Here is a 15613-nt window from a genome sequence, read left to right as displayed (position 1 = left end):
AAAGCATTATCAAGGTTGGATCATGCGTGGGTACTGACTCTTGGTACCAAAATACGAAGTATGTTTTGATACTGAAGCATTTTGCCTGGTGCCACATAAGAACCGAAGTTCAAAACCCAGCCCTTTGTCACTGAAGTACATTTATTCATTTTTGACTAGTTTAAATCACAATCTCAATGGTGGAGGTAAACGAAAAGACAACCTAGTTTTCAGGAGGTGACTGATTGAATCTTAGAACCTGCTCCGTTAGTTCACTTCCAATCCTCATTAGTGGACCAGATAATCACCAGATTTCTTCTGTGACCATCTCTGTGCCAGAATTCGGCTCATCAGGGATTGAAACCTTCTTGATTTGCTCCCCGCTGTGGCGAAGAGCTTACGACTTCCAACCACACGCTTCTAAGACTCTGTTTGCCTCACGGGGCCCGACTGGGATGTACATGTGTTTAAGTCCAGGACCACGGGCCAAATCCGGCTTCTACGCCGTGTTCAAATATATTTAAATTCAGCGTTCATTTTTAAGTGCAGCCTCTTTGAATCAGCCTGCGAGTCGATAAGATGGTTAATGGATGGATTACAAAGTTTCAAGTTTCGCTGTTAGCGGACTTTAAATGTCGGCTATTAATCTTGAAACTTCCGAAGGAGGAAAAATTGACGCAAATGAAAGGGAATTCAATGATGGATGGGAAAGTGGATACATGTTTGTGCTGCAAGGACAAAGTCAGAGTTATTCTTGCGTGGGAGTCTGTGGAGAAGAGGACGATTTATGTTTTGGGACAAGATCTCATCTTGTTTAGGACTTTTGTTCCGGCAAATTCGAATATATATATTTTTTCGTGGCGTCATTGAGTTTGAACTTGTGAGCAGTGACATTTAGTTAGTTGGTTTTTCATTGGCTTTACTCTCACGGTCCATGAACTTACAAAGGTTAATTGTTGACCAAGTTGTCGTTTTCTGTTTCTGGGGGTCAGTCTAGTGTGTCCCCCACTTTGTACCTTGTGTAGCTGGGACATGCTCCAGTGCTCTCCCACCTTGTTAAGAGAGTCAACAGAAGAGATAAATCAAGGGAAGTTGTACATGCGTAGGTTTTCATTTTGCTTCGATACCTCCAGAATATTTATGTTCCTGAGCTAAAAGAAAGAACCATAAATATTTCACATGAAAATGTTTTCAATGCAATACCATTTTTTTGTTGCTGAATTCATCTTTGTTGGATGTTTTCCCAGGATGACAAAGAAAACAAAAGTCCCGCAGAGAGCAAGACAAAACACTTGAGTTTAGTGACCGTAAAAAAAGAGAATATCAGTAACTTCATTGTAGTTTACAAGAAGAGAGAAGAGCAGAACTCTTTTAATTTCCCTTTTCCACTGTTCTATTTTAGTCGGCTTCACATCATGTGCAACTAATCCATCTTTGTTGGCGTTCAATCTGTCCACGGAGAATTAAAACCATTTCTTCAGATGTGTTGAGCCTGCCATAGGTCTAAAACTGCCAGTAGATTGTCAGCGGTTTTTTTTGTAGCCCTCCCCTCAAAAGGTCTCAGAGAACCTTTTAAATAAAGTTTATACAACATCACACTGGCAGGTGAAGGTTAAAGCGCTACCATCTGCCTGAGACTCGGTGTAGAATCGCAGTAGTTGGAGTAGTTGGGTAAACTCGCCAGGATTTCGCCTTCTCACTGTCCTCTTGGAGGTTTTCCAGGCATGTCCAGATGGAAGGGCAGATCAAGAACCAGTTGGAGAGATTACATTTGAACTGGCTCGGATTATTTTTCAAGAATTCTCCGAGCTGGCCGCGGTAGCTACTAAGTTGAAATCTGGAAGATTGTCCCGAAACCATGACTTGGCTGAATGGCGTAACTAAGAATGTGTTTGCATACCCGATCATGCAAGTACACATCGGTGTTTGAACACAGAATAGCTCCTCGGGTCATGCGTCACATAACACCACATGACCCGTCACAACAGGTATGCGTTAGACCCAGGTACAGGCATGCAGACTGACAAGGGATGGCCGGAGGGAACGGACAGATTAAACAAACCTTTACTTCGCCACACAAGCTGCCTTCCGAAGTCCCGGCGCTGCAGGCCAGAGAAAGTGAATTGTTTTTTAATATCGAGTGGAAATCCCTCACTTTAAAGGCCATGCGACGGCCCCGGCAGCCATAGCTGCACCGACACGATGGGATCAAACGCTTTGAAAAGAAAAACGCGGAGCCGAAGATCGCAGCCTGTTTAGACAACTCCGTGCGCTGCCGGGCCTGACAAGCACTTGATGAGAGATCTTTGTGTGAGGGGGGGAGAAAAGAAAGAAAGTGGGTTAGTGTGTGTGTCACATTGTGAGTTCATGACATCTCGTCAGATGTTTGACTTTCCCAGTTTCCCAGGGAATGGGCTTTTTAGTACAATGAGGGAAAAGAATGCCCCCAGTCTGTGGACAATTGCAGCGCCAGGAAATAACCTGTTTGTTGGTGACTGAAATATTGCCTCAGATTACAGCCGAGAAGAATGTGGGAGCGTGCACGTTTGCAAGAAGTATATCACCTAACCGACCCGTCCAGTCATCCATCTCTCAGTGCTCCTCACAATAGCAGGAATACATTTAAAAGAGCCAGTTCGTCAGGAGGGGTGGGGGACACTAGATAAATATTGTGTTAGTATTTCTCCCTCCCTCTCGCCTGCGATTGTCTTTCCCCGCTGACAGATGAACAATGAAAGTATTTTGAACTTTGCTGCATTCTATATTTTACTCCTAGGTTCAGAACCACGGCTGTCACGGCCAGACGTGTTCTGACAGATATTGATTGATTTGCTTTGTGTGTGCGCCATGTCTTCTCTTTGTTCTTCCAGGAAGGCTTTTGGGTTCCATCCAGTGCTCCAGACGTTCCGTAGCTGTCTCGTATTAACACCTGTTAACACCGCGCACCCTCGTAAAATATCAACAGAATACGCCCCAGAATGGAAGGGGTTCGTTATATTTTGTGAAAGACAGAAACCAGAGTGTTTCTGTTTCTTGCAGCCACAATAATCAAAAATCCCCGGTGCTACTGACGAAACAGGTATTTCCAAGTCTGGGCTGGTATTCACTTTTTGACAGCCTGGTCATTATCAGGACGATCTCTTTTCATTTATCTGGTGTAACTTTCTGTGCTCGGTCCATTTAGTGACACTAGGAAAGATCTTATCTTGTCCTTGTCGCTCTTTTATATGAGAAATATTGCCAATGATAGCTTGATAATCCATTTGTGTATATCCTATCAATAATCTGACAGCAATCTTTAATTCTTTATCTTATTCATTTTATTTTCTTCAGTACAGTGTCTTGTTTGAATATCTAAGACAATTTTGATGTCACCAAACTTGATCTTAGCTATAAAAGTGACAAAAGAAAATCTGTTTTAAAGTTTCTGATCTTATTCATATTTGCATTTCTATAATACCCCCAAAAAGTACATGAATGAAGTATGTTTAGAATTAACTTCTCCGCTATCCGTCTTAAAAAATCTCCGTGCAGGAATGAATGAACCAGATGATCTCTGTTTCTCAGTTAATGTATCATATATGTTTTATATTTGTAAATAGATTTTCATCCACAGCTGCGTTGTTAAACTAAGTTGGAAAAACTGTAGCAACTGTTGAATTTGGCTGTAAAGCTAGCAAAACTGTGATTCAGTTAAACGTCAATTTAATATAACATCTTCCAGACGTTACAGGAGAAGCGTTGTTATGGAAAAAATATTCTTCTAATCTGCAATATTCATTTGTAGTATTCCCCGAACAGAAACGTCATGTAGTAGTCGTTGGACACATCCAACTGATTTCATCTGTGCTTGCCGTTCGTGCCAAAATTCTGCTGTGCAGGGGAATTAAACCTCCTTCCAGCCCCCCTGCTGTGGCGGGGAGCTTAAAGATTCCGAGCACGAGCTTCTAAAAAAAAAATTAGCAAACTTTTTTGCTGCAAACCACAGCCTGAACCTCGTCTGCTACGAGCTTTTTCACTTCGCATCATTATTCAGTCCAAAGCTGTCGTCCCCGGAGTCATTTCTAACCACGCTGAGATTATCAGGCCAATTGATAAAAAATTGAATTTAACCATGACTGACTCTATCCGTCTGAGCCAAGACGAATTTAAATAGTGTCTACACCGTTGAGCGGCGTGTGTTTAGTCTTCACGAGATTGGGTGTTTGAGAGAAAAAACATTGGGAGGGTGATTTCTTTCTTTATTTTGGGGCGGTACATTGATGAGGCTGGTGATACTGCCACGGAAACGGCTGATGGTTTAATATCCAGGCAAGCTGCACGTGTTCGATAATGACTGCGATTCTTATTTTTGCGATTCCCTCGAGTGGCGGTGAAACACAATCATTCGAATGAGGGAGATGGTTTTGTTCATTTGGAAGGTTTTTCTGTGCTTCCTCTGCTCCTGGTCTGCTCGGCGCTGATTACAACCGTGCATTCTGGTCCAGCTCTTGACTCCAGGCTCTGCACATTTTCCACTCCGGAGGGATTCCACTCCGTCCGTCCCGAGACCCGCCGCCATCCGCACCATGCATCGGTTCTGGCAACATCATCGGTGTCACCGCTCGCTAACACAGACCCACTCAGGCTAACGCGTATATGGGACGCACACACTCTCACATACAGTGGGTCCCAGCCAGGCGTCTTTGGCAGCCACTGTAGACTGGGCCTGTGGAGAGATCTTTACGGAGCATGCAGAGCCCATCTGTGGCTGCTTCTCGGTGATGGGAGGCAGCTGGCTGTGTGTGAGTGTGTGTGTGTTTGTATCCGCGCTGTGTGTGATGAATGTGAGTTTGTGGCAAGTTAAGGAACTGAAGGAGGATGCATGGACGCCTCGGGGGTCACAAAGAAGCCCCCCAGAACGAGGGCCAAGCCCGGGGCTTCGAGACCGACCCCAAGAGTCCCCCTGCTCTTACCTTCACCCCTTCAGCTGGAAGAGCTCCGAGTCCCTGGACTCCAGGATGAACGACTCGAGATACAGAGCGGAACAATCTGGGTCTTCTCCCGCTGTCAACGTTGCAGAGGACGACGCTCAATCACAACAGAATAAACCCCTGCTGGCTGAACTCCCTTAAAGAGGGATGGGCTCCGAAAACCGACATAAACCACGGCGGCCATAAGAAGAAACAGATTATGCTCTTTCTCCTCCCTAATGACTTCTGACACTCTTTCACTCAGCGCTCCTCTCCAGCCTGTTGGTCGATAACAAGGTCCACTTTTGTCCTCCTCGTGGCAAGGCCATCTGGGCATCATCTTGTTAGCTCATTATGGCCTCTGATAGCGCGAGGCGAGACCCTCATGCGACGGGGCGATGGAGCTCGAGCATACTGAGCCCCGTTGAACATGAGAGGTGTGTGTCTGCCGCGCCTGTTGCCGCTCGAGCTGGTCCGGGTTCGCAACTGCCATGAGTCACGCTGAATCTTGATTTGCCGTGCATGCCAGCCTGTTGACTGAGCGAGAGCCGGAGCTGGAGTGTGTTTGTCTGCGTGTGAGAGGGTGTCTGTGTTCACACGTACAAAAGCACTTCTTGGCAGCGCGGAATTCAGGATATGCTGCTTTTCTTTGACACTGACATCTTCATTTTGTTCTTCCCTAATTGGGATGGCCCGAAGGGGGGGGGGGGGGTAGTTTCCGTTTACCACAAAGTTACTCTTGCTACTAGTGGATTTAAGCCACCTTGGATTGAGTTCATACTCTCTGGTGGAGTTGAAAGCATCGAACTACAGCGTTTCCTGGTTTTTCGTAGGTTCCAGGACTAGCAGAAATAAGTGAATATCCAAAAGGTAGTGACACTATATTTACTTTGTAATTTACGAACATTTCAAACCCCGTATAAGTACAATAAACATGTATGAAAGAATACAATTGTTGTACATTACGATGAGGAATTCGCTTTATGATGGTAACGAAGATGATGATGATGACGTTTAATTCACAGTAAAATTAGCTCATGTGACTTTGCCGTTTCATGAGGCTTCAGGTGTATCTTCAGTACTCCTCAAAACTTTCAACATATTCCACAATCTGCACCATGTTATATGTACATTTCACATCCCGTTGTGAAGCCACTCATAATTATTCTCGATATAGTGAGTGAACAGTGGAACTAGGGGTCGGTATTCGGTTATTTTGTGGCATCATTTGAAAAGGTTTGGTAGTTCAGAGTATCGTAGCATTTTTCTGAATAAACAAAGGCAGTGAACATCGGATTAATTTAGCAAGTTTTCTTTCGCGCTGGAAATTATTCATGACTTTTTTCACATCCCGACTGCTAAGGTTACCAAGGACCACCATTATGAGACGACTGAGAGACTCTAACTATAGAGATCGTCTTTGTTTCTTTTGATATCTCAAGCCACAAGTTTATACCTTCAGACCGGTTCCTCTGTAATAACGGTCAAATCTTTCTTGCTCTGTTAAACAATCGTTGTGCCAGATGGGGACCTTGTTGTCCTTAATTTCTTGTTTTTTGATGTGTTTTTTTTTTTACGCCTGTGTGGCCCTCCCGTTGCACTCGCACGGAGGCGACTTGTTTACCGACTCCGACATGTGAGGAAATCGGTGTGTGTACATTGCAGGGCGTGTGTTTACGTGCGTGTGTTTATAAACGGGCCGCCCTAACAACATCTGCCCCTGCAAACGGTTCTGACAGAAGCCAGTTATGTATACAAGCGCTCGGGTTCTCTTGACCAGCCCACCTTCTTCCTGTAGCTCAAAATCGCGCCTAAGGGGAGTCGCCTCGGACCGGCTTAGTCACAAACAGCCGCCGGTTCCCATGGCTCCGCGGCACTGCAGATGTGGCAAATGTCCCGGCTGACATTTTCGATCATCCGTGTGCCGCCCTCCCCGTGTAAGAAATGATCACACTGTGTCAACAGCGGATTCCTAACCACACACATCTGAGCCGTTTCGGGCCGCGGTGGCGCTTTGTTTTCCTCTCGGTTGCCTCCGTGAAGCATAGCAAGTGTCTTTATCTTTCGAAAGGATCCCGAAGCCACAGCTAATTATTTAACATTGATAGATTTTTGAAAAACGTATAATCGCTCAGCTGCGGGCGAGTGATTCAAGTGTAAAATCCACTGCCTTTCTGGCAACACAATGTGTATTACTACAAAGGCAACAATGCAATATATTGTGATGTATTCTGATAATACAGAATGAATTGACTCTGGTGACTGCATGAAAACCAAAACAAAATATGGGATCTTGCAGGATTATATTGTACCGTAAGCTTTGGTGGAAGTAACGATCGCTACTATCTAGTAAATTATCTTAATACACACTACACATAATATATTCTTTTTCATTTTGAATAATGTTTTATATTGATAAGGTATCCTGAAAAATAATACTGCCTGCGGTTGACGATGCAAACCACAATAGTTTCGGCACAACGCAACCATGTCACGTGATGAATTACTGTAGTGTTTGGTGAGCGACGATATAATCTGACCGACCTGTATGGAGTATTGATCGAGGGGGGGCAGAATTTATGGCTGCGGCGGGAGCATCATCAGTAATAACAGTGGGAGCCACATGGATCTTTCAGATAAAGAGAAACGATGATTGTCGAAGGAAAGGATTTTTTTTTTTTTTTTTTTTTCCCCGGGCCTGATAATTACCATGGTGATGGTGGAGTGGGATAGAGTAGCTGTTGTGATGATTGTTTGTTTTCAACACGGCGCACACACTCTTTTTAAAGGTCAGAGAGAAATACTGAAGCAAAGTAAGAGAAAGGTTGTTTTTTTTTTTTTTTACCTGCCTCCGCACTTCCATCTTCCTCATTGAGTTTTCCACGAGATAATTGAATTTAATTGATATGTATGGCATGTTCAAGCCGCTGCCCAGGAGGAACAAATCAATCTGACAGCATTCTGTTGATATGAGTCTTTCTCTCACAGTTCCTGTGTTTTTCTGGTGGTGGGGTTGGGTTGGGGGGGGGTGCTTTCATTCAGCAATCAAGGCTGGCTGCCAGGGCTCTGCTCGGGGCAGAGGCCTGAGTTGACTGGACGGGGGTGGAGAACATGGGGGGGGAGGGTTGGTTTGAGGCTCTGTAAGGGGCTTTGAGTGGGCCTTCGTGTAGGCGGCGTTTTATATGAAAGTCGGCGAGGGCAGGGTGCATGAATAGAGGTGGCTGGGAAGTTGGGCTGAGAAGGTCCAGGATGCACCCCACAGTGCTATTGTGTGTTCTCACATCCCAATGTGTGTGTGTATGAAGAGTTTCGGGGGGCGAAGCATATGTGAGATCATGTGCTCATATTCACCAGTGGAATGTAAAAAAAATAAAAAGGGGGGGCTCCCTTCTTTCGTCTCGTCCTCCTCCCGGTTGTTTTCTGTTCTCTCCGCTGTGCTCGAGCGTAGGACTGTTTGTCTAAGCTCTTTACAGGCTCCAGCACGCCGTGGATGGATCCAGATGAAACGAAAAACCCACCTCATCAAGTTGTTTTGAGAACGATTCCCTCTATTTAGTTTGAGATCCACCTCGCCCCGGCATTAAAGCCCCCGGTGTCACGTCCGGGGTCTTTTCCCAGGAACATCGTTTGCATCTGCACGCCTCTTCCTCTGTGCTCCCCGAACCTCTTTCATCGCGTCTCTCGACGGGCGTGAATGAAAGATGCAATTCAAGCTCCCTTTTCACCCCCTTTTTTTCCCTTTTCGACCTCCTCGAAAGTACAATAATCTCCAGTCACTCATCCCCTCCTCGCGTTTTTTCGCCGTGGCTGTGTGTAGTATCGGAGTGGCGCTGATTAAGCCGACGGAGACAAACGGGAGACAAAGTCCCGGCCCACCAGTTTAGTTTCACATCCTGGACTAGAGTTGGGCCTCCGCTTGCCAAGTGGAGGGCTTTTAAACTGGGCTAAACACTAATTGCTGCCCTATTTCTTTTATGTTGCTTCTTTCCCATCTGCGATGGTGCTTCCAGACCTCCACAGCAGCCAGAGCCTCATTATAGCAGACAGTTAACAAAGGCTGGGAAACAGAAGCAGAGAATTCACTCAGGATATCTATCTAACCGCCAACTAGGGGGGCCTTGCACCAAAATTGAATCCGTGACAAAGGCCCGGCTTGTCGTCAGATGCTACGGGGATATTAGGATATTAAGATTTTTCGCGAATCTTAATTATTCATCTAAATGGTTCTGGCTTTTTAATAATGGAGTAAACGGGTTGTGTAATGGGGTTGGCTTGATTAGCGCCGCGTCCCTCTGTGGGGATTTTTAGGCATTTCGGAAAATAAATGGCATTAATTAATATATGCTTCTTTCTGGGACGATAGCGGTGCTTTCTTAAATGTTTATCGCCGTCTGTTTGTCAACACCGAGACTCTTAAGCTACGCAAGCCTTTCATGAGTAATTTTAAACTTCTGTGAAGTGTTTTACAGACAGATTAAGTAAAGCGGTGATAGTAGCTTGAGCTGATATTTGAGCATTTTTCGAAACAAAGGGCAGCGTTTGTTGCTAGAGGCGGATTGATATGATAAGATTCCAGGTGCCCTCGATCACTCCATTGTTTGTCCTCCTTAAAACAGTTAAAGTATTTAGTTAGTTAGCTAACCCACCAGGTCAGCTGATTTAAACATAACTTTTTTTTTTAGTTAGTGTTCGAGTTTTTGGAGTTTCACATCACTTTAACCGAAAAGTTATGGTAAATAGTTGACGAGATTCATCAGCTGAATCTCCTTCAAATGTTGAAAGTATAAAAACCTGATTAAAAACAATAATTTAAATGTTAAAGTTTCGTAAAAATCTAAAAAAAACACAATGGAAAAAGTTACTCAATGGCATGTCAAAAGGTGTGAAGTACCTGGTTACAATGCGATGAAGAAACAGCTGCTAAAATTCTTCTTTTTATTAAAAATGATAGCATGAAACCACCGTAGTTGTTACCATGGAAGTACTAAAAGTAGAAAAAGTTTAGATTGTCTATCTAGGATGAGATTTTACAAGGGTTATATGACTGACACCCCCAAAAACTTCCAGCAAAAGTTCCTCCCCTACTGACCCATGTTGTTACAATACAAACGCTTAAATATATTTCAAATTGTTTCTTTAAGAGTTGACTGTCTGGTTTCACACTTGTTTTTCACCATAGGTGTGTTTGAGTGCGCGGGGATAAAGGGAGTGAGTGGGGGGGTCGAGGGAGGAAAATGTTGAGGAGGTGAAAGGATAATGCACGATGGTATGAGATTTGGGGAGCTGAGATGAAGAGGGTGGTGATTATAGAGGGGGGGTGGAAGATGGTGGTGGTGGTGGTGGTTGGGGGGGTCAGTAACAAAGCCTAATGTTTCCATGGAAACGTGTTTATGCTGCGCTGATGCATCTTGTAGATACAATTAGTGACATTGTGTCTTCTTGGTCTCGTGTACAAGAGTGGACTCCAAACACACAAAATCCCACAAATGCACACACACAGGCTAAGATGAAAACCAGCAAATTGATAATAATAGTATGACAAAGAACACCCCTTTTTTCCACTCACTCCTGCTGGCCCTTGAATAAGTCTACCCCTCCCCACCCCTCGTCTCTTTTCACATAACACAATGAAACTAAGGTCTCACCAGACCTGCACTCATGACATCATAGATATGGTGGCATTTGCGAATTTAGCGAAAATTCTCATGGATGTTAAAGGGCTAAAAAATCCAATTCTATTCATTTAGTCCCCCAGACGGTCGGACTTTTTGATTGACGTTTCAAGGCCATATCTGAACCCTTTGCCGGCGTTTTGACCCTCCGAGACGGCGAGGTGACAAACGTCGCCGACCTCTTGTACCCCTGCTCTCTCGCTCTCCTCTATCAGCTCCTTTTCAGGACTCCCTCTGTAGTCGCCTCCGTCCCCGGGCCCGTCTGAAGAGTGGGTTATTTAGTGGTGAAATGATGTGTGTGATGATGAAATGAGGGGGTGCAGATAAGGTGAGATTACACTGCGAGGCAGAGGAGGGGAGTGACAGAGCGGGAGCCGGTTCCCTCATGTCTTGTTAAAAAAAAAAAAAGGAAAAAAGCGAGGGATCAGAAAGAACAACAAATGCACCGGGCGCTGCTAAATCCTGCCTCAAATCCGCTAGCATGGGCAGATCTAGCAGATAGCCCTGCTGCTGCGCTCGCACAACACGCACATACACACATGCATAAACACACCCGTGGTCAGTCCGGCTGTCTGGGTTAATGCTTGGCTAACTGGGACAGCAGAACTGAACCATGTTGACATTTTAAGCCTCAAACAAGTCCAGAACAATGATTCAGCCCCCCCTCACCCCCCCCGCCTCAAACTCGGCCCATTTTGCTGACCAACTATTGCACACACACACACATACACACATACACACTGACCTGCATAAACACACACACCACTGCCCAAATACACTGCAAGTTCTCAGTGTACCCCCCCCCCCCCCCCCGACACACACACACACACACACACACACACTAGCCGATCCCCTCCTGTTCCCAACCTTTTGTGAATAAAGGAGAACAAGAGCTGATCTGATTGAGTTGGCAGCAGAGAGCGAGGTGGAGCGGTACAGTAAGGCCAGATGGATTATCTTAATCCGCTGCTAGATGATCAGGCAGGGGGAAGATGAACCAGGAAGCCTGACCCCCATGCACTTGTCTCCTCCTCCTCCTCCTCCTCCTCCAAAAAAATACCCAACAAACCGGCTCCTCTGAAGTCAAAGTAGCGTTCATAACATGTTGATCCCGTCTTTTGGTGAGACTATGAGATATGAAAGAATCATCAGACGCCGTCATTTGACCTAATTCCATCGGGAGACTTTTTTTTTTTTTTCGTGGCACTGCTTCTGGATTTCCATCCAGGAGTTTTTTTTTGTCAATCTCTTTCCAGTTCCCCCCTTTTTTGAATCCCCCCGCCCCCCTGACCCCTTCCCTCCACCCTTGTAAACCTTTGCTTTGATTCGAATTCCAGCGTGAGACGTAAGATCCAGAGGCTTTGTACGCAAAAAAAAGAGATGGCGCTGTAACTTAGTCGAGCTGTAACTTAGTCAAGCTGTAACTTGTAGCGTTTCTGTGGGGCCAAATGAACTCTGCCTAAAAGCTCCCGCCAGACAAATCTAAACCCATAACTCTTGCAGCTCAAAGTATTAAGACTGTATAAACTGTTATTGAGTTATACGGCGCGCTTCTCCAAACTTCCTGTGCGACGTGTTATTTATCTCCCCTCTTTTTTTTTTCCTGCAGATTCCTGGCAGGGAAAGGGCTCGTGATCTACCCGGACATCGGGGACAAGCTGGACATCATCTGTCCCAAGGCGGACCAGGGCCGCGACTACGAGTACTACAAGCTGTATCTGGTGAAGAAGGAGCAGGCGGATAGCTGCAGCACGGTCCTGGACCCCAACGTCCTGGTCAACTGTAACAAGCCGGAGAAGGACATCAAGTTCACCATCAAGTTCCAGGAGTTCAGCCCAAACTACATGGGCCTGGAGTTCATGAAGAACGTCAACTACTACATCACATGTAAGTTTTTCGAGGTTCCGGGGGGGGGCGATCATTTGTCGCCGGCAATTTCTTAACCTTCATTTATCTGCAAGGGGATGACTGAACACGTAATAACCTCTGCTTCACACTCAGTTACACACGGTCACGTCAGGGAGTTTCCCATTAAAGCTGTCTTTTAATGGCTGCCGTGCCGCCATGGCAACAGCCGGAGTGATGTGCCCCTGCTAATGGAGCAGCGGCACTCAGTGTTTACACTGGAAATGTCAGATGGGACGTTCCATCACCTTCATATTGCCTCTAGATTCACAATATTTGGAGAATAAATTTGATGTACAGGCCGTTTCCAAATCAAAGTAGCCCACTTTTTATTCACAGTTTCAAACAAATGCTTCCCTTAAAAGCTCCATTAGGAGCACTTAAATGTGAAATGATCGTTTCTTTAGTGGTAAATGTACATCTCCATGTTTCCTATACGCTGTATTTATATACAATTTTTAAATGGAAAAGTGTCAACTCGAGCTCAGTCATATATTTTCTTTATGTTCACATCCCTTGTAGACGACGTCTCTTGATTTATGATCTGTTTAAACCTGCTTTAACATGTCTGTGTAAAGTCTAGAAGTCACTCTAGGATCCCAAATGAGACATTGGGACTAAACTGTCTGCGTTTTATTTAAACCATAAATTAATGAAAAGTAATGATTCCAAATGATTCTGGTAGATTTCTGGAGTAAAAATACTTAAAAAAGGAAATTATATAGATTAGCAACATTTAAATAGAAATTATCCATCCAAGAAAACAACAATATTAGTCGAAAAATAAATAAATAGTAATATATATATATATGTTTTTTGACACTCTGCATATTGTTTAAACATACAAAATAAAACAAATATCCTTATATGTTAATAAGTTTTTTCCGAGATGTTTCAAACTGGTTTGAATTCAATTTACACACAATCGTAAAAGTACAAACACCATCAGCAACAACGCGATTCTTGAATCATTTGTCGGTATATGAGAAGTGACTGCGAGTTTGTGTTCTATTCTCCGATGGGGGGGAAGAAAAAAAAAATGGGATGAAATGATCAACATTCTCTTTTTACAATTTCACCCAGTCAGTAGAAAACAGACTTTGTGAGAACGTCTGAGTCAGCAGCGTCTGACTCGGTTCAGAACAAAAGTTTTTCTAAGGCCCGCTGATTCAAAAGTGTCGATTCTCTTTAAACTCAAAGGTGGTTTGTTCGCCGAGCAAAGTTTCGTCGGAGCAGACGGAAAAAACACACAGAAGCTATTCTGCAATGTTTGTCTCATTCATTAGGACGGAGAGAAGATTTCAAAAATCACTCTGTGGGTGCGAAACTCTGGATCTTTCCACCGTGTTTCATCCCGAGACTATTTCTTTGTGTTTTTTTTCATGCATGGATTGATGTGGAAGGCATGTTGAGGCGAGCACTTTATCTTATTAGCTGCATTTTTTTGGTTGAATCATTTTCTTCCTCAGTTATTTTCGAGTGCTCTCCCACGATTTGTGACTCATCCCAAGTGTCAGGAAGATGAGTTGTTGCTCATTTATGAATAATCTTTTCACTGAAAACAGGTTTTGTCCTCACACGTCTTTTTCCTTTACCTTCTTAGTTCACCCGAAAAGTATGTTATTTTAATATTTGCTGCTTATCTTTTTGTCCATAAGACTCACAAAAATACACATGGAAACATTAGGCTTCAAATGCTAAACGACAAACGGCTTCTTTAAGACTGGTTTGTCCAGTTCCTGGAAAGAAAAACAAGTGTCAAAGAAGTATAGATAATCTGTCTAGATGCAAAATGTAGCTTTTTGAGTCCTAGATCTAAATTGAATTTAGGAATTAGTACTTTAATAAGTATACTTTAGCTACTATTTGTCAACGGCCATCTTCTTTGTTTAAAAACGATACATTTTAATAATAATAATACGTTTGTTTTTAAATATACAAATGAAAAAATGTCACGCAGGATGTAACACTGACTGTCATTTATACTTCTTATATTATTTTATATAAAATAAATAATAATCAATAAGAATTAGACATATTTTAAACGTTTATTTTCCAGACATATTTTGGTCAATTATATTCCTTTTTATTTTATTTTATTCAAAAATTAAAACACAAATATTTAGGTGTTTTATGATTCTTAAATATTTTCCTTATTTTTTTTTTTTGTTTTAAAGAAAATCCATATACTTTAATATAATGAAAAATAGTCAGTTAAATAAGTTACTAGTTCAAAATATTTCATGTTAATACTGTATTTTAAAAAAAAGCATTAAACAAAACAAGTCGTCAAATAAGACTAGTAATAATTGTGGCTTTTATATGTGTTCATTTTCCTGAATATTTGTCAAATATATCTTAACAATTATTTAAAACAATCATGCCATGGCTGATAAAAATGTGCTTCAGTAAAAAAAAAAAAGAAAAGATATTCTGCACAATTCAATTCACGATTCCAGGTCGCGTCTTAAGAGCGACAGTTTTATAAGTAAATTACAGATTAAATGAGTATTTGCGGATGCTAAGTAGGAAGAAATGAGACTATTATTCACGTGTTTTATTAATACGCACTGAGAGAAATGTGTTTTGGACAAATTGTCGGCTTAATATAACTTTTAAACTGCATATTGGGTTCAACGGCAGCACATAATAGGAGAGTTTCCCTAAAGTATGTTAATCACCGAAGAGGCTTTAAAAGCAGAGCTTCTCAATGCGGCAGATTTACATTTTAAAAGGGTGATAATGAAGTTTTGGGTTCTTGTGTGAATCTCTAAAGTATATATTTCCTTTTATCCGCGTGGCCCTGCTTCACCCCCGGAATATAAAATACCATTTATGCTTATTGTATACGCAGACGAATATTTATTAGATTGAGAGATAAACTTACTTGAAACACTTGCGTTTTCTCAAATATAGACGCTTCTTTATGGCCATAAAAGTCTTTACTTTACAAAGCCTTCTACAAATCTCCATTATTCTTATTAAAACAATGACAAAGCAAAATATTCGGCACCAACATTATTTTTAATGAGCCATTTTTTCTAGACAGGAAGGTTTTATTTTAATCACATTTTACTATTTCTACCTATTTAAACCAAAATAAGA

General features: G+C 42.9%; 1 protein-coding gene across 1 annotated transcript in view; it reads left to right on the top strand.

The window, feature by feature from the left end:
• efnb1 (ephrin-B1) overlaps positions 1–15613 on the top strand; it is an 89418-nt gene that overhangs the window by 22464 nt on the left and 51341 nt on the right. Inside the window, exon 2 of the mRNA XM_087798405.1 lies at positions 12213–12490. Within this exon, the coding sequence (XP_087654531.1) occupies positions 12213–12490 (278 nt within the window). The remainder of the gene's footprint in view (positions 1–12212; positions 12491–15613) is intronic.

Source organism: Callionymus lyra, chromosome 9, assembly GCF_982586985.1.
Source record: "Callionymus lyra chromosome 9, fCalLyr1.hap1.1, whole genome shotgun sequence".
Taxonomy (NCBI): Eukaryota; Metazoa; Chordata; class Actinopteri; order Syngnathiformes; family Callionymidae; genus Callionymus; species Callionymus lyra.
This window is presented reverse-complemented; position numbering and strand designations above follow the sequence as displayed.